The following is an 18523-nucleotide window of genomic DNA, read 5'->3' as shown; positions in this document are numbered from 1 at the left end:
GCCACACCGCGGTGTGGGACCCAGGGCAAGGCACTTAACTTCTCTGAGCCTGAGTCCACAGGAACACAGAACCGCCCAGAGGCAGGGATTGGAAAGGACGAGATGTCCCTGGTCACACGCCAAATCCATGAGACGTGCCTCTCTGGCGACCTCAGGAAGGGCAGAAGCAGGAGTAGGATCTCAGCTACTCCAGCTTCAGGCATGACCACTTTCAAATTACAGGAGAAAGTCAAACGACACAATTTAACCTTTTGTAAGGTAGACCTTGAGAATGTCCAGTAATTTAAGTCCTAAATATTGCTACTGATGTACGTTTAGAGCACTCTAAGTATGTAACAGTCTCATAACATAGTCAGACCTATATGTTTTAAGACGTGAATTCTTGGTATAAGTTCTTACCATCTCATTTGATTTTTTTAATACAACTTTGAAAAGTTCGGGAATTCAGTTTACTGAAAGTTACTTGCTTTGTAATTTATGAAATATTAAATTTGGAGAATATTGAGTGTTCTTTCTTAAAAATCCATTAGCTACATCATCACATTTAGACAAATACAGTGTATGGATTGCCCAGAGTTTCTTTTTATAGATATAAAAGCACTTCTGTATTACAGAAGACCTGTTTAATATTTGTCACTGGCAAAAAATTATAGAATGATCTCCAGTATATGTGTGTGTGTGTGCATGTATAAATCATCTAGCATTTCTTACTGAATTAAGTTTACCAATTCCTCATATCCTTTCACTTTTATTGAATGAGGAATGTACTAATTTTAGTCCAGTGCTTAAATTATTGTGATCAATTTTTCACACATAAATGCTCTATTATGTGGTAAATTTTTATATCTATTTCCATGTTGGTTTTATTTTTTTACAGTTGCATAAATCTTTGAATAATTTTTACTTAATGATACTAAAATTTAACTCCCTGGGTTAATATATTATAACCTTGTTTGAATAACTGTCAGCTTTAATTTGTCATTGTATACTATAAATTGTAGATGGTGTAAAATATAGTCTAAATTTATCAGACTGTTTTCTTTAGAGACTAGAATTTCTTTCTGCATCAAGTGATTTTAAGACAGCTTGTCAAGATGTACTGTTTCTCTATTTTTGCAATATTTGTAGCAGATTTATAATTTGAAGCAAATGCACTTTCATGTATTAATTATTTTACTAAAAGTACTTGTGTTCTGAGACTGAACATAAATCTGTTTCTTTTTATAGGGTGCAATTCATGAAAAAAGAACAGTTCAAAACTATGGTTTTTTAACTTAGAAAATTCAAAATCTTTTTATATTAGCCAGTTATTTATATATTATAAATATATATGTTTATATATTAAATATAAATTAATTTATATTTAGCCAGTAAAAATGGCTACAAAGAAAAAAAAAGTATAATTTTAAAAGGATAAGCAGTAGTATTTCTCCCATAAAATCCTGTTTTTTTTAAAAAAAATACCATCTTATAGAGTGATATGTACTTAGCTTTTACCAGATGTATGTCTATTTGGTTGAAAATTTCCTTTGTGATCTAGTCATGTGATTTCCTACCTATTGCCTTTCTCAATTTGTATTCACTTTCAGTCTCTTCTTCATATAACATAAGTACTAAATATATCTTGGTATTTAATTATTGTGTAATGTTTATATATTTCTCCATAATATACATAATTATACAAAGACTTAACATGTGTCTAGAACACGCTTTTTTTTGAAAAGTTGTTTAGAGTTGTGATTGCCTAATTTGTTTGTCTAAAATCTATTTTCTCAAAAGTGCAGTTGGACTATAGCCTGAGGAAGTAGTCTGTATTTTTCTCCCTGTCTCTCCTTTCTCTTTCCTTTCCTTTTTTTTAAATTTAGTCTAAGTTTTGAGTTATTTTTTATTAAGTATATAGTCCTTTGGTATGTATTTTTTCCATGTTTCAAACATAAGTATGCGTCAGCCTTAGCAATGGAAACGTCTGTAACAGGTGTATCACAGCTGTTGGATGCTGTCTTTGTTTAGCCACAGCTCCATCTATTCACATCTGGGATGCCGTGAACAAGCAGACTTTGTCCATCCTAAGATGCTACCATTCAAAGGGGGTGTGTTCAGTGAGTTTCAGTGCTACTGGGAAACTCCTGCTCTCTGTGGGGCTAGACCCAGAGCATACAGTTACCATTTGGAGATGGCAAGAAGGTAGGATTTTTCTCTTTGTAATTTAAATAAATAAATAAATAAATATAGGGTGAAATGAATTTTCTATTTCATATTTGTATTAACTTCTTGATTGAAACCATTATTCATTACAGCCCCACTCAGCACACATACAAAGCTGTTGTAGGTGGGTTCCACTTTAAAAACCCAGTGAAATTGTAAACAAAGCATAAATTAATGAGTTACTAATATTAAAAATGATTCACTGCTCTCTCCTTTCAGTAAGAAATTGTGCATAAAAGGGTCTTGTAGTTATTATTTGGTTGGTTATAAAGTATCTTACTGAAGAATGGAAATGAATTATGTTGTAAGTGATAATGGAAGAGCAATAAAGTAATGCTACTTTAATACACTGCAGACAAAACTTTGCTGTTACAGAGCTGTTAAAAAAAGTGAAATTCACCTTTCAGCCAGAACTGCCATCTTCCAGTAGTTCGCCAGAGTGACCAGCACGAAGGGCAAGAGGAGCAGCCCCTAATGCGTGTTCTCAGGCTCTCAGAAAGCATGGCCCTGCATTGGTCCTTTGGCCACATACTTGCAAATCCAGGATAAAGGTGATAGTGTAGACATCAAGGGAACAGATACTGTTTAAAATGGAACGCCCCACAAATGACACCATGGCACAATGGGAGAGGCTGCAGTGTAACCCAGCATGCTGTCTGGCTTTATTGTGAACAAACAGGATTCCTGCCAAGGGAGTTAATGTGTGCATTGAGCATTTTAAACACACTGGCAGCCAAGATAGCTTCCCGAAATGCCTGAAGGAAAATGATCAGAAGAAGGAAGCCAGAGAGAAAGGGACTTGGGTTCAGCCAAAGCTCCAGCTGGTCCACCCAGAGAAGCACACTTCCTGAGAACCAGTGGAAAGGAGCCTGAGCTGCGGGAGCCCATTCCCTGTGAATTCATGACCTGATGGGCGCAGAGAGAACAAAGACCCAAACTGTGAAAAAATAAAAAGTGAAAGTCATGGAGTTGCGTAGAAAAGAAAAGAGAGACTGGTTCCTACAATCTAAAATGCCCCTTAAATTATAATGAAGCTCTCCTTGAATCCTACATCACTTGCAAAGTGTGTAAAAAGGACCCTGGGCACTAGTAATCGTCTGCGCAGGATTGCTAGATAGCAGTGCAAGGGACAGGCCCCGTGTGTGTGTGTGTGTGTGTGTGTGTGTGTGTAGGGGGCAGGGGGTGGATGCTGCACCACGAGGCTTGTGGAATCTTAGCTCTCCCACCAGAGACTGAACCTGGGCCCTTGGCAATGAACGCACCGAGTCCTAACTGCTGGACTGCTGGGGAATTCCCTGCACTTTCTTTCCATAAGCATTTGTTTTTTGAACTGTATGTTTTCAATAACTGCTTAATCCTATAAAAAAATCAACTTAGTTCTTATACTCACCTGGAAAATTCTGTTGTATCTTTTTTCTTAGGTGCCAAAATTGCCAGCAGAGCTGGTCACAACCAGCGTATTTTTGTGGCTGAATTCCGACCAGATTCAGACTCCCAGTTTGTCTCTGTGGGAGTAAAGCACGTCAAGTTCTGGACCCTGGCAGGAAGAGCTCTTCTTAGCAAGAAGGGGCTCCTGAGCACTCTGGAGGACGCGCGGATGCAGACCATGCTTGCTGTTGCGTTTGGTGCAGTATGTCTCTTCAATTGCCTGTGGTCGTGTAGCTGTGAATTACCCAGACTGGACTGTTGGGGATTTTCTCGCCTTAGATAGATGAGCCACACAAACGTGGCGTGTATGGCACTGTAGTCCACTAATTCTAGCCTGTGTCCCGGTCCTGCCTGTATTTCATCTTTCCAGTTCTGATACTTTGAGGAGTCAGGGAGTGGGAAAGAAAGTGAACGAGGGAGAAAGGTTACAATGGAGACTTGAGTCCTTGGGCCGTGGCCATTCCCAAAAGCTGGCCTTAACTTTCTGTCACCCTACGTCTCCGAGGCCCTAATAATTTGTCAGAATAAAAGACATATTGTGACATATGACTTTCCAGTGTTTAAGAGGGTGCTTGGTTTAGGATTTCCTGTGCTTCCTGTCATCTTAACTCACTGCTTATCCTGAGGTTGGAAGTGCTCAGGACCTGTGTCTCACCAGCGCGAGCACAGCCCTGCCCTGGCTTCCTAGGAAGGGTGCTCCAGGGCCGTCTCTTCCCCACCCCCCATGCCACTTGGACTTCAGGTTTACAAGACACTTGTCTTTCCTTTAATATCTTGTCCTGGCCAGGCTTTTTCAATCCTTTGGTGCATCAAAAACCTAAGTTGGTTTTCTTTACGTATTTATGTTGGGTGTGTAATACTTGAAGGAAGAAAAGTATAATTCTGAAATTTTAAAACTTACATTTTTGAGGAAAACCACCACTGAAAATGCTCGTATGCCATGTCAAACTTCAGCTAAATATCATGGAGTTTCTTAATACAAGACCAGTAATTTCCTTTCTGGATGAAAAATGTACACACTCAAATGCTTGACATTATTATGCCCATATACATTAACTTTCTTCACATACAAAATTCCTTATTTAATCAATTGCCCATTCCTAATGGAAAATAAACTTGAAGATAAGCATTTTAGTCCTAATTGACTTTTTTATGTTTGAAGCAACAGTGCAAATCAGCACAAATGTTTTGTTACAAAATGGGCGGTGTTCATTGCATCTGCTGCTGTGGGCGGGAGTCCCTCAGAAGAAACGGAGGAGCCCTCATAGTCAACAAGAGTCTGAAATGCAGTACTTGGATGCAATCTCAAAAACGACAGAATGACCTCTGTTCGATTCCAAGGCAAATCATTCAGTATCACGGTAATCCAACTCCATGCCCCAACTATTAATACTGAACAATCTGAAGTTGAACGGTTCTGTGAAGACCCACAAGACCTTTTAGAGCTAACACCCATGAAAGATGTCCTTTTCATCGTAGGGGACTGGAATGCAGAAGTAGGAAGTCAAGAGATACCTGGAGTAACACGCAAGTTTGGCCTTGGAGTGCAGAATGCAGCGGGACAAAGGCTAACAGAGTTTTACCAAGAGAACGCACTGGTCATAGCAAAACTCTCTTCCAACAAAAGAGATGACTCCATATATGGACGTCATCACATGGTCAATACTGAAATGAGTTTGATTATATCCTTTGCAGCCGAAGATGGAGAAACTGTATACAGTCAGCAAAAAAAAAAATGACCAGGAGCTGACTGTGGCTCAGACCATGAGTTCCTTATTGCCAAATTCAGACTTAAACGGAATAAAGTAGGGAAAACCACTAGACCATTCAAGTATGACCTAAATCAAATCCCTTATGATTATACAGGGGAAGTGACAAATGGATTCCAGGGATTAGATCTGATAGACAGAGTGCCTGCAGGACTGTGGATGGAGATCCGTGACGTTGTACTGGAGGCGATGATGAAAACAACCCCCAAGACAAAGCAAGGCACAAAGGAGGCCCCACAGACAGCCGAGAAAAGAGGAGGCAGAGAAGACAGAGGCGGGGAGAGAGACGCCCATCGCATGCAGAGTGCTGAAGAGCAGCAGGGAGAGGTGAGCCTTCCTCAGTGAGCAGTGCGAAGAAATAGAGGGAAACAACAGAATGGGAAAGACTAGGGATCTCTTCAAGAAAATCAGAGATCCCAAGGGGACATTGCATGCAAAGATGGGCTCGATAAAGGACAGAAATGGTATGGACCTAACAGAAGCACAGGATATTAAGAAGAGGTGGCAAGATACACAGAAGAACTATACAAAAAAGATCTTCATGACCCAGATAACCACGACCTAGAGCCAGACATCCTGGAATGTGAAGTCAAGTGGGCCTTAGGAAGCATCACTACGAGCAAAGCTAGTGGAGGTGATGGAATTCCAGTTGAGCTCTTTCAAATCCTAAAAGATGATGCTGCAAAAGTGCTGCACTCAATCTGCCAGCAAATTTGGAAAACTCAGCAGTGGCCACAGGGCTGGAAAAGGTCAATTTTCATTCCAATCCCAAAGAAGGGCAATGCCAAAGAATGTTCAAACTACCTCATAATTGCACTCATCTCACACGCTAGCAAAGTAATACTCAAAATTCTCCAAGCCAGGCTTCAACAGTATGTGAACCAAGAACTTCCAGATGTTCAAGCTGGATTTAGATCTCAGAGGAACCAGAGGTCAAATTGCCAACATCTGTTGGATCAAAGAAAAAGCAAGAGAATTCCAGAAAAACATCTACTTCTGCTTCATTGACTATGCTGTAGCCTTTATGTGGATCACAGAAAACTGTGGGAAATCCTTAAAGAGATGGGAAATACCAGACCACCTTACTTGCCTCCTAAGAAATCTGTATGGAGGTCAAGAAGCAACAGTTAGAACCAGACATGGAACAATGGATTGGTTCCAAATTGGGAAAGGAGTACATCAAGGCTGTATATTGTCACCTTCTTGTTTAACTTATATGCAGAGTATATTGTGTGAAATGCCGGACTGGATGAAGCACAAGCTGAAATCAAGGTTGCTGGAAGAAATATCAATAACCTCAGATATGCAGATGACACCAGCCTTAGGGCAGAAAGTGAAGCGGAACTAAAGAGCCTCTTGATGAAAGTGAAAGAGGAGAGTGAATAAGCTGGCTTGAAACTCAACATTCAAAAAACCAAGATCATGGCATGCGCTCCCATTGCTTCATGCCAAATAGATGGGGAAACAATGGAAACAGTGACAGACTTTATTGGGCTTCAAAATCTCTGCAGATGATGACTGCAGCCATGAAATTCAAAGATTTTTGCTCCTTGGAAAAAAAGCTATGACCAACCTAGATAGTATATTAAAAAGCAGAGACATTGCCAAATAAGATCCGTCCAGTCAAAGCTATGGTTTTTCCAGCAGTCATGTATGGATGTGAGAGTTGGACTATAAAGAAATCTGAACGCTGAAGAATTGATGCTTTTGAACTGTGGTGTTGGAGAAGGCTGTTGAGAGTCCCTTGGACTGCAAGAAGATCCAACCAGTCCATCTTAAAGGAAATCAGTCCTGAATATTCACTGGAAGGACTGATGCTGAAGCTGAAGCTCCAATACTTTGGCCACCTGATACGAAGAGCTGACTCATTGGAAAAGACCCTGATGCTGGGAAAGATTGAGGGCAGGAGGAGAAGGGGACGACGGAGGATGAGATGGTTGGATGGCATCACTGACTCGATGGACATGAGTTTGAGCAAGCTCTGGGAGTTGGTGATGGACAGGGAGGCCTGGCGTGCTGCAGTCCATAGGGCCACAAAGAGTCAGACACGACTGAACAACTGAACTGGACTGACTCAGTTTAAGCCTTTGTGAATATGCTCCAATCTTCCCTGGTGGCTCAGTCAGTACAGAACCCACCTACAGTGCAGGAGACCCAGGTTTTGATCCCTGGGTCGGGAAGATCCCCTGGAGTAGGAAATGGCAACCCACTCCAGTGTTCTTGCCTGGAAAACCCCTTGGACAGAGAAGCCTGGAAGCTGCAGTTCAAGGGGTCACAGGAGTTGGAAACCACCTAACCACTAACCCAGCGCCACGCTAGGGGCTATGCGAAGAGCAGGGCAAGTAAAATGCTAGTGTTTACATTGCAGTTGCAGATAAGGCATAAACTAAAGGTGCTCCTGTATGAAAAGTGTCATCGTTGTTTTCTAAATGTGAGATTAAGCATAAATACGAGGAATTTGAAATAGTATTAAATTGTTGCAGGGAAATTAAACATACAAACTAGTATTCTCAGAAAGATTAAAGAAAGTCTGTTTTCTGGTATAATTCAAATCTTATTTTCTGATTGGTTCTTTCCATATTGTTTTCGGTGCAGGATCTTATACAAGTAGCTCTAAAAAGGAAGTTAAATGGAGACAGAATAGCATATAATGCAGGATTTGATTTCTCTTGTTTTTGTGTAAACGAATTATATCAAGACTGAAATTCTTGAGATGACCTAAAGCGTTCTTAAACTTTTGGTACCTTAACAGATTTATCTTATTTTTGGATTCATTGCAGAAATGCATTGACTTTTATATTTTAAGAAATCATGGGAAATGTTAATTTTCATATACAACTGCAAGACTACTATTTTGCTACAGAAGTTTCACCTTCCATGACAAAATATTTTATCAAACCTATCAAAACTATTATGAAAGTTATTTTCACTTCCTGTTCTTTTTTTCACTCTGGGTTACTAGTGACTTTGAAGTTACTCCTTGGGGAACTAGAGGGAAGCGATTCAAAGGGGTGAAATAAACCAGGATCACAGCATTGTTAATTCAAAGGGAACTCAGAGAGTGTGAATGTTCTCAGTTTACACATGAAAAAGTTGATATTGGTGGGGGTTAGAAGTCTTGACCAAGGTTATTCCAGGTAATAGGCAACAGACATGGAAAAGGAAGTGGCCCTAACAGCCTTGAGTTCAGGTTTTCTGACACCTGACCCCACTGTTCCTCCTGCCATCCGTGCTCCTTGTATCAAAAGGGTGACCGCAGCTCACGCTTACGTAGAGAATTGCTGTTTGACTCTGCCTGAACCTTTGATGAGTTTATCTCCCCTTCCCCACTCCTTTTCAGAATAACTTGACGTTTACAGGTACCATCAGTGGAGATGTCTGTGTGTGGAAAGACCACATATTGTGTAGAATCGTGGCCAGAGCTCACAACGGGCCTGTGTTTGCCATGTACACCACCCTTCGAGACGGGCTGATCGTCACCGGGGGAAAGGAGAGACGGTGAGTCCCCTTTCTTTTCGCAGCCTCACCGCACACCCTGCGTCAGGATGCTGCGGTTCGCAGTTACGTCAGGGTCACGGGGATTAGCCTCTCTGACCTTCCTCCTCAAGTGCTTCTCCTTTATTGCCTTTTATACAAGTGCCTTCGTGATGATTCTTATTTCTGGCCTTAAATCGCTCCCAGTTTTTTTGACACTGTAGGTAGATCTAAGCTCCAGCAACTGGGGTGATCATTTTTCAGAAATATTCATGGGTAGCTATCCTGCAGGTTAGGAATTAATTTTCTTCATGTCTCTCTGCCTGTGTAAATATTTGCTGACTAGAATTCTGCTGGTGACCTTTGCGGGGATCCTTGCCGTTGGGTTTGGGATGCATCTTGACTGCTTTCTGTTTTGTTCAGACTGGATACTAAGGGATAAGATGCACACTGCTGGCTAGAAAGGACGAGGGGTTGCCAGAAATACACTTTGCCTTGTTTGCTTGTGCTCAAGGCAGACTTGTCAGATAAAGTCAAGGCAGGACCTCAAAATGTGAGTCTGAAGAAAGGCCTTTTGCTCAGTGACTTAAATCTCCCAGTGGAAACAAGATACTTACCATTGATTTTCTACTGATACCTTCATATCCTCGTTAAAGTGGAATGTATATGGGACCAGGAGATAAGTGCGTTCCTACACAGCATTGAAAGAGCCCACAAACGCGCAGCGTCTGCCTGTCACACAGAGGAGGACCGTGTGACGGTGCTGTGGGAGCACGGTTTTGTCCTAAGACAGTTCGTCTAGAAGAAAATAAAGGAATATATTTTCCATCTCTTCCAAAAGAAAAACCATAAATAGGCTGTATTTAATCTTGTGCATATATTACTGTGACACTGGTGTTTCCATACCTTAACTAACCTTACACTCCTACTCACTAGCAACCTATTAAACTGTAGCATATCTAATAATAATAGGCGGAAAGAAATGTGCCCTTTTGGCCCTGAAAATATATTCTGTAGCATAGCAGTGCTAATCCTGTTATCTAACCTTACATTTCCATTTTCCTCCTACCATTGAGTCATTTTGGGGACTTCCCTGGAGATCCAGTGGTTAGGACTTGATGCTTTCACTTCTGTGGCCTGGCTTCAATCCCTAGTGGGCGAACTAAGATCCCGCAAGCCACGTGGCATGGCCAGAAAACAAGAATCATTTCGCGCATTTCCTTGGTAAAAAGTATTATGAGAGTAAAAGGTACAAATGGCGAGGACAGACTAAGCAGGCTTATGCTGACATCGGAAACATTAATTTCCATAGAATTTGCTTGAACTGAATGCTTGAGACCCAGTGTGTTTTAAAATTGCCATAGAAAGTTAGAGTAATGTAAAGACTGGAGTGTTTTTTAGCGTTCTGCTTGTAGTCTGTTTATAATGAAAAGTATCTGTAAGCGCCAACAGTAAGTGCGTCTTCTGGTCTGGGCGGTTCTTTTCTCAGGTCAAAGGAGGGAGGAGCCGTCAAGCTGTGGGACCAGGAGCTGAGGCGGTGCCGCGCCTTCCGGCTGGAGACGGACCAGGCCAGCGACTGCGTGCGCTCCGTGTGCAGAGGCAAGGTGCGCCCCGCGCCTCTCGCCCCGCAGCTCGCGGGACAGCGCTGCAAAGATGCGCCGTCCAGCTTCCCTGCCTCTTCTCTGCTACTCGGTTTGCAGAAAGACAAGCTGCTGCTCCCCTAAGCTCTGTATCTATATAGCGCCTCGTTTTCTTGAATCCACTCTGGTAGACGGTTGAATTTCTTTGCCAGTTGACTCGTTTTGATTAAGGCGGCTGTCTCCATTTGATGAAAAACCACACATTGCTCTAAAACCCTTTGACTACACATGCACTCACAGTGTGTTTATGAAATGCATATATGTGTTATCCTTAGTCTATTAAATATTAGGTATGCTTACTTTCATTTACAGTTACTTTTAACTAAAATTCAGTACTTTCTTCCCATATCCCAATGCACTTACTCCTCCTGGAGATTTTTAGTCTGCGATACACAGTCAACGTCAAAACTTGGAGGACTGGAGAAGCGAGGCCTGCGGCGGTCAGCGTGGCCTAGCACCTGGCCGAGTGCCCCTGGGGTGCGCGTCTGGCCATAGAAAGCTTTGCGTGAGCTGGTGCCTGGCTTGCTGCTAGATCAGTCCAGGCGACGACTTCTCTGAGAGCAGGTGGTTTTGGCTTGGATGCAGATCCAGTGTGTGGGTGCTGAGTTCAGGAGTGCTTCCCACACAGCACCAAGGAATTCTCCAGCGTCCATAATTCAACTATATCCTGAAAGTATCTACCAGAGAAAGCCTCAGGTTCCACAGGAGGTTGGAGGCTCAGTCCTGCCAGACTGGCCCGCCCCACAGCCCTTCAGATGCCAAGCTGTTACTGCCTGTACCTCTGGTCAGCTGTCGTTTGGAGGTTCCCACAGTTCTTCTTGGACTTAAGACACCAGTCAGTCACCTGTGCCCTGACCCATGGGCTATAAATGAGAGAGTTGTACGGCCCCTCCTCGGGTTCAGTTAACTTGCTTGAGCGGCTCACTGAACTCAGAGACGTGTTCCTTACTGGGTCACCAGTTTACTGTAAAGGGTGTAGCTCGGGCACAGCCAGACGTGGAGCTGCCCGGCGTGACGTACATGGAGCGGTGTGGAGCTTCAGACCCGCAGCCTGCATCTCCCCTTGTTCACCAGCCCGAAAGCGCTCCAAACCCTGGCCTTTGTGGAGGCTTCTTATGCAGTCTTGACTGATTAACTCTTTCACTATCGGTCAACATCAGCCCCTCTCCCATCGCCGAGGTGTGGGAAAGAGAGAGTGAAAGTGCCAGGCCGTCTCTAAGCACACGGGTCTGCCGTCAACCACCCCCTTAACGTGAGGTCCAGGTGTCACCTGATTAGCATAAAAGATACCTATCTTGTTAATCACCTGGGGAATTCTAAGGGTTGTAGAAGCTTCCCCAGTGGCTCAGCTGATAAAGAATCCACCTGCAGTGCAGGAGACCTGGGTTTGATTCCTGGTTCAGGAAGGTCTCCTGGAGGAGGGCACAGCAACCCACTCCTGTCTTCTTGCCTGGAGAATCCCATGGACAGAGGAGCCTGGCGGGCTGTAGTCCACGGGGTCGCAGAGTCAGACTTTCACTTTCAGGAGCTTTATGCCAGTAACTGGGAACAAGACCAGACATACTGAGTGTCTGCAAGTTGAGGTTTTTCGATTTTAAGGTAATGCAAGTGATACACATTGAGTGGAAAGCATGCTTCGGATGTGTGGTTTTGCTCTCCCCAGCCAGCGACCTCTGGTCCAGTCTTCTCGTGACGCAGGGCAGCACAGCCACGGCTCCCCGTCAGCACGCAGTCCTGGGATCAGCAGTTCCCCTACAGCGACTGTCTGTGCCAAGGCAGTCACACTGTTCTTCACTTTGAGGACAGGACTCTGAGCAATGCGAGGCGTCCGGCATGTTGCTACAGAATGGGCTTAGCTAAGCGTCCTGCGTGTGTGAGGCAGGCCGGGCTGTCGCGCTTGGTAGGTTAGGTGTGTGAAGTGCACTTCTGACATTTTCACCTTGCGACGGGCTTATCAGAGGCAGCCCCGCTGCAGCTTGAGGAGGGTGTGTGCATTTCCTGCTGCAGGTCGCAGCATCGCAGAGGTCGGCAGGCCATCCTGGGGTTGCTGAGAGCAGCCGCTGTGGTGGTCCAGTAACTGTTTTGGCCCCACTTGTGTTTCAGGGCAAGATACTGGTAGGGACAAGGAGCGCTGAAATCATTGAAGTTGGAGAGAAGAATGCGGCGTGCAGTGTGCTGGTGAGCGGGCACGTGGACGGCCCTGTGTGGGGACTCGCCACCCACCCCTCCAGGGACTTCTTCCTGTCCGCTGCGGAAGACGGGACAGTGAGGCTCTGGGACATTGCCGACAGAGTGCGTGCAGCTTTTCAAAGATGTTATGGTTTCTAAGCAGCAGAGTCCTAAATTGCACTTAGCAAGTTCACAACTGTGTGGAGAATTTGGGGGAGACTGTTTACTTTGTAAGCTCTCTACTTAATGTCATTCTCTCTGACCCCCCTGGTTCTGATGCAGAAGATGCTGAACAAAGTGAATCTGGGACACGCCGCTCGTACCGTATGCTACAGTCCGGAAGGGGACATGGTGGCCATTGGGATGAAAAACGGAGAATTTATCATTTTACTTGTGAGCTCCCTAAAGATATGGGGAAAGAAGAGAGACAGACGGTGTGCGATCCATGACATCAGGTCAGTCAGCCAGCGGAATGGGGTGTCTAGGGTGTTCTCTAACTGGTCCAGCTTGAACTTGGAGAAAAGGTCCTTAGTGCCTGTAGCATCTCACCCCCCAGAAACTTGGCGCTGAGACCTGGCTGCTCATGTGCGTGCCTGCTTCTCCGTTCTGAGTCACGGGTCTGCTGGGCCACAGCGCCTTGTGGCAGCAAGTCCTCGGGGATGCTCGATGAACACGTGTCCAGCAAGCTCATCTCCCCAAGCCTTACCTTTCACCTGCCCTTTGAAAGCCTGCAAAGTTCGGGAATTCCCTGGCAGCCCAGTGGTCAAGATTGGGCACTTTCACTGCCACGGCCTGTGTTCAGTCCCTGGTCGGGGAATTAGGGTACCTCAAGCAGCATGGCACAGAGAAAAAAACCTGGAAAATGAAAACCCCTAACATCTCTTACAAAGCTTAGAAAATTAAAACTTTAAACCACAAACACCTTTTACTTCTCTTAATCTCTACTGAATATATAGTTCATTCCTTTAATCCATTATCACTGAACATCTGTGCTCCAGAATCTGCATTAAAATTTTTCTGGAGCCTTTTTCAGTGCTTAAGCTTTTGTTACCGGTGGTTACTGTTTACTGAACCCGGGACTTCCCAGGTGGCGCTAGTGGTAAGTGCCCGAAGTGTAGACCTGGGCTCGGTCCTGGGTTGGGAAGATCCCCTGGAGGAGGGCATGGCCACCCACTCCAGTCTTCTTGCCTGGAGAATCCCATGGACAGAGGGGCCTGGTGGGCTACAGTCCACGGGGTCGCAGAGTCGGACACGACTGAAGTGACCTTAGCACGCGTGCACACTGTTTACTGAGCACTTGTGTGATCAACACAGAACACTGGACCCAGGTCTGTCAGAACTTGCACTCTTTTTACCAGTAAGACCGTTTTTACAGTTGACACCTTCCTCAGGATGTCAGTATATAAAACAGTAATTATGGCTTCTCTAAGCCCTCCAGTGTTCCGAAGGTATGTCAGCAAGACCATGGAGCACTTTCAAAACACCAAACCATATGGCTTCACGTGATCACTAGGCAAATAGTACTTTCTGTATTTATGTGGCAGATAGTATTTTATTTAAAAATAACTTCTTCCAAGCTCCAAGTTGCATCCCTTCATCTAATAGCCTGACATGAGTTAAGCTGGTCTGTGTCCCTTGCTGTTAAGATACAATCTTCGCAGATAAAAGAATCCTATCTTACTGAATTATGTAACTTAGTAATATATGTAAATTGTTAGTGGTTTTTTAAAAGCTGAGATATTTTTAAAGATGAAATCAGATGAAAAATCAGGAACCACTTAACACTGACGTAAAATATAAACCTGTTCATATAAAACAAATATGGTATCAGTCTACAAAATCTGTTTTGCCTATCAGGTAAATCTGAGGCCGAATCACACACTCTCGTCTTGAATACTTACTAAGGACTAAGCAGGAAGCCACTGGTCTAAGCTGGTTTTAGTTAATGCGGCTTCGAGGGGCCCGAGCTGTGGCGCCCGGGCTGAGCTGCCCCGAGGCATGTGGGATTCCAGTGTCCAGACCAGGGATCTGAGCTGCGTCCCCTGCACTGGGAGGTGGATTCTCAGCCCCTGGGCTACCAGGGAGGTCCCGTAAATGTTTACACTGCTGTATTCCATGTGGTCTAATGCATCTTTGCATGTCATCTCTTGTTGTATGTTCAGATTTAGTCCAGATTCCCGGTTTCTAGCAGTGGGTTCCAGTGAGAATTCAGTGGATTTTTATGACCTAACACTGGGCCCCACCCTTAACAGAATCAGCTATTGCAAAGACATCCCAAGCTTCGTCATTCAGATGGACTTCTCTGCAGACGGCAGACACCTCCAGGTACAGCACGCACACTGCACTTCTGAGTAGTTCCGCTTTTCCATGGTTAGTGCTTCTGAGACTCCTGCTCCCAGCTCAGCTCTTGCCTTTCATTCACTACCACTGCGCAGTTTCTGCATAATTCCTTACCAATCTGTTCTTCTGAGTCCTTTTGCTCAGATTTTTACAGTCATCTTTTAGTCTTAATTACATTAGAAGTGTAAATCAAGTAGCATTTTGCCAGTATACTATGAACTATTTTTGGATTTTTACTTCTCACATGATGGGATTCTTGTTCCATTTTAATATTATGAAAGGTCTCCACTGGTTGCTATAAACGGCATGTCTATGAAGTGCCTTCAGGAAAACACCTTATGGATCAGGCTGCCATTGACAGAATCACTTGGGCTACATGGACTAGGTAAATATTTCGTGTCTTCAGAAGGGAAGAACTAACTGAAAGTCAGGAAAGCTAGAAAATCCTATTTCTGAACAGCTAGAGCCATTCGCTGAGGGAAAGTAACTGAGTTTTAAGTTTTTGTTACCATCTTGAATTCTTCCTAAGAAAATGATATACTCAGGGTGGGACCCCTCTTGATCAAGTATATTTCTATGTCAGTTCATTTAATTAAAGGAAATCAAAGTTGTGACTTTAAAGATACCATGATATTTCCTTAAGTAGGTTTAATAACAAACAGAAACATGTATTGTTAGGCAATAGTATTATTTCTCTTTCTATAGGAATGTTATTGATAGCAGCTATTAGAAATGAAACCTTATGAATGGGTTCAAAGTTGCTGGCTGTGGAAGTTAACCATCAGTAATCATCAGTGAAAATGAAAGATGCCATCAAATTCCTGTAGCATAAACACTTAATTTTTAAAATAGTTCTGTCAGCTATTGTAAAGTATTAATTGAATTTTTGAAAGATTGTTTAGTCTATAAACCCTTAAAACTGTAAAATTTCAAAAAGAAAAGGTGTATGTGTGGGGGACTCACATCCCAGGAGAAATTCAGGCTTCCAGGTAATGCCTTTTCATAATTTATTCTTATATCTACATAATGTAATTAGGTAGAGATTAATTACCATGAAACTTTTTCAGTATGGTAAACCTGTGTTTGCTATGGTGGGTTTTTTTTTATTCCTTCTCTGTAGTATTCTAGGAGATGAAGTTATGGGAATCTGGTCCAGACACGCTGAGAAAGCAGATGTCAGCTGTGCCTGTGTCTCTCGTTCAGGAATCAGCCTGGTAACGGGAGATGACTTTGGCATGGTTAAGTTATTTGACTTCCCATGTCCTGAAAAATTTGTAAGTTTATCTTGGGTTTAGTATTTTATGTAACTTTACCCCCAATTTACTTTTAATCATTAGTACATTTTCCCACATACTATGTGCTAAAATATATTGTCCTCTCATGATTTGAAAATATTTTGAAATTTGTGATTCTAAACTTTGTTCCAAGCTTCCTAAATCCATTAATCTGAAATAAAAGCGGTTAGAAATCATCTCCCCTTCCCTCAAGTCACGCCGTCTCTCAGACAACCCTAACAAAGCTGCACTCAGCCTTTTACCAGAGCTTTAATCCACCTGTTACCAAACTGCAAGTGCTTTTCAATGCAGACCCATCACTCTGAAAAAACATTTAATCAATAGCTGCGGTCCAAACTGCTTCCTCTCCAGTCTTTGTGATGGAGATGGTGGTTCCTGATAGAAAGAACTTTGACTTCTGTGTCTATCACACACGCTGAGCCTTGGTCTTTATTGTTTTTTAGGCAAAACACAAAAGGTTCCTGGGGCACTCACCCCACGTGGCGAACATCCGATTCACCAGCGGTGATCGACACGTTGTTAGTGCTGGCGGTGATGACTGCAGGTTGGTGACATTCTCAGCCCAAGATACGCCAGCTTACTAGTTAAGAGATTTAATGTCACTTCTTCTGACAGGTTCATTGTATGGACTCAGCTAGTCAACATCATTAAGGTAGCAAAACCAGATGGCTCTTTGGAGTTTGTATACTGTGTAAATAGAGAATAAAAGGACTTTAAAAGGAAAGGTTTTATGCATGTATGATTTGAAAGCTTAATTGAAAAACTGTTCTGAGAATCTAGAAATATCATGAACTCACTGCTGTTTTGTCTGATTGCAGTTTATTTGTCTGGAAATGTGTACATATGCCTCACTGAAAGATATGGATGCTGAGAAGATTCTGTAAATTAACAGCCTTGAGAAAAGCAGGACTACACAAGCGGAAAAAATAATCAGAACCAAGCCCTGCGCAGTCAAGTGGTGCTAACTTAAGACTGAAACAGGGATAAATGCCCAAACTTGTCAAAATGAAGACTGATCGGTTCAAAATATTTGTAATATGCACAAGGTAACTGTCCATAATCCACACACTGCCAGGTAATCCCATGTCAAGAAAGGATTAAATGAACCGATGGTGACAGCCAGCCTCCATTCTGGGGAGTATGCAGATCTGGCAGCCCTGCTGGGGAGGTTTGGGAGACAGAGCTCCTCAAAAAAACGAACCAAAACCTTAAAAACCCAACTTGGATAATTTTCATTCTTTTTTAGCAAAAATTTTTTTGAATTTTTATTTTCAAGATTCAACTGTTTAGTATTTTATCCTTGGTTTACATAAGGAAATATACCATCACCCTAAAAAGGATCAGTTTCTAAAAGGCAAACATTATTTTCCCTAAGAAAACATACAGGAGGTCTACTGGAGAATATAATGCTTCCTGAGCGTTAATAAAGGACATTTTTCTCCTGCAAGTTTTAAATTCAAGAACAAATCCCAAGGCAGTAGTATACGATCACTACATTTTCATTTCTGAGCTGTCACTCTTAACATCCAGAATTCATCTCTGTAACTCAACAGTAGAACGTGATTATAGCCTCATTAATGAAAAAGTATGATAAACATCATTTCCAGTGATGTACAGTTTAAGGTTTTAGACAGTAGTACTATTTAACTGGGAGAGAATGCTGAGTATTTAAAGATGCAATCTAATAGAAACATTTAACATGGAAACTAAAGCATTAAATTCACATTTACAAAGTTACACAATTTAGTAACTATTGAAATAAAATTTTTATAGCCTTTTTTTCTATGGAAAAATTTTGTTTAATGTATGCCACCCCATAGGCGGACTTCCAGTGAGTATCAGTCCACTTATATAACTCGTCTACAATTCTTCCTTGGTGGACTGGGGCTGAACCTTAGATCTTTACTCCTGTTCCCTTTAAATGCTGCCAAAGATCAGTACTTGCCATTCAGGAACTTCCTATTTAGCTTCTCTCTAGTTTCCTGAGGACTGGAAATTATGCAGACTGCTATTTAAAAATATATTTTTCTAAGTATGAAGAAGTTTAAGATGCGCTATTGGTCCTGTGGATTTTTATTTTCACGTGTGATTATCTTTGTGTGCAACAGAGCCTTTCGGGTTCTGGTCATCTGTCTCCTATGTGCAATACCCTGTAAATATTACAACCAGAAAAGGCCGAGTTACATCATGGAAGCCCAACCAG

At 42.8% G+C, this 18523-nt stretch overlaps 1 protein-coding gene across 1 annotated transcript in view; it reads left to right on the top strand.

Annotated features, from left to right (window-relative positions):
• EML5 (echinoderm microtubule associated protein like 5) overlaps nucleotides 1-18264 on the top strand; it is a 170184-nt gene extending 151920 nt beyond the window's left edge. The window contains exons 33-43 of the mRNA XM_010845237.1: nucleotides 2011-2184; nucleotides 3627-3835; nucleotides 8743-8900; nucleotides 10366-10480; nucleotides 12620-12808; nucleotides 12968-13140; nucleotides 14848-15010; nucleotides 15307-15410; nucleotides 16146-16299; nucleotides 16764-16864; nucleotides 17139-18264. Coding sequence (XP_010843539.1) covers nucleotides 2011-2184; nucleotides 3627-3835; nucleotides 8743-8900; nucleotides 10366-10480; nucleotides 12620-12808; nucleotides 12968-13140; nucleotides 14848-15010; nucleotides 15307-15410; nucleotides 16146-16299; nucleotides 16764-16864; nucleotides 17139-17175 — 1577 coding nt within the window. The 3' untranslated portion in view covers nucleotides 17176-18264. The remainder of the gene's footprint in view (nucleotides 1-2010; nucleotides 2185-3626; nucleotides 3836-8742; nucleotides 8901-10365; nucleotides 10481-12619; nucleotides 12809-12967; nucleotides 13141-14847; nucleotides 15011-15306; nucleotides 15411-16145; nucleotides 16300-16763; nucleotides 16865-17138) is intronic.
• The last annotated feature ends 259 nt before the right edge of the window (nucleotides 18265-18523 follow it).

The sequence above is a fragment of the Bison bison genome, unplaced genomic scaffold (genome assembly GCF_000754665.1).
Source record: "Bison bison bison isolate TAMUID 2011002044 unplaced genomic scaffold, Bison_UMD1.0 scf7180017864213, whole genome shotgun sequence".
Taxonomy (NCBI): Eukaryota; Metazoa; Chordata; class Mammalia; order Artiodactyla; family Bovidae; genus Bison; species Bison bison.
Note: the sequence above shows the minus strand (reverse complement) of the source record. Positions and strands in the feature narration are given on the sequence as shown.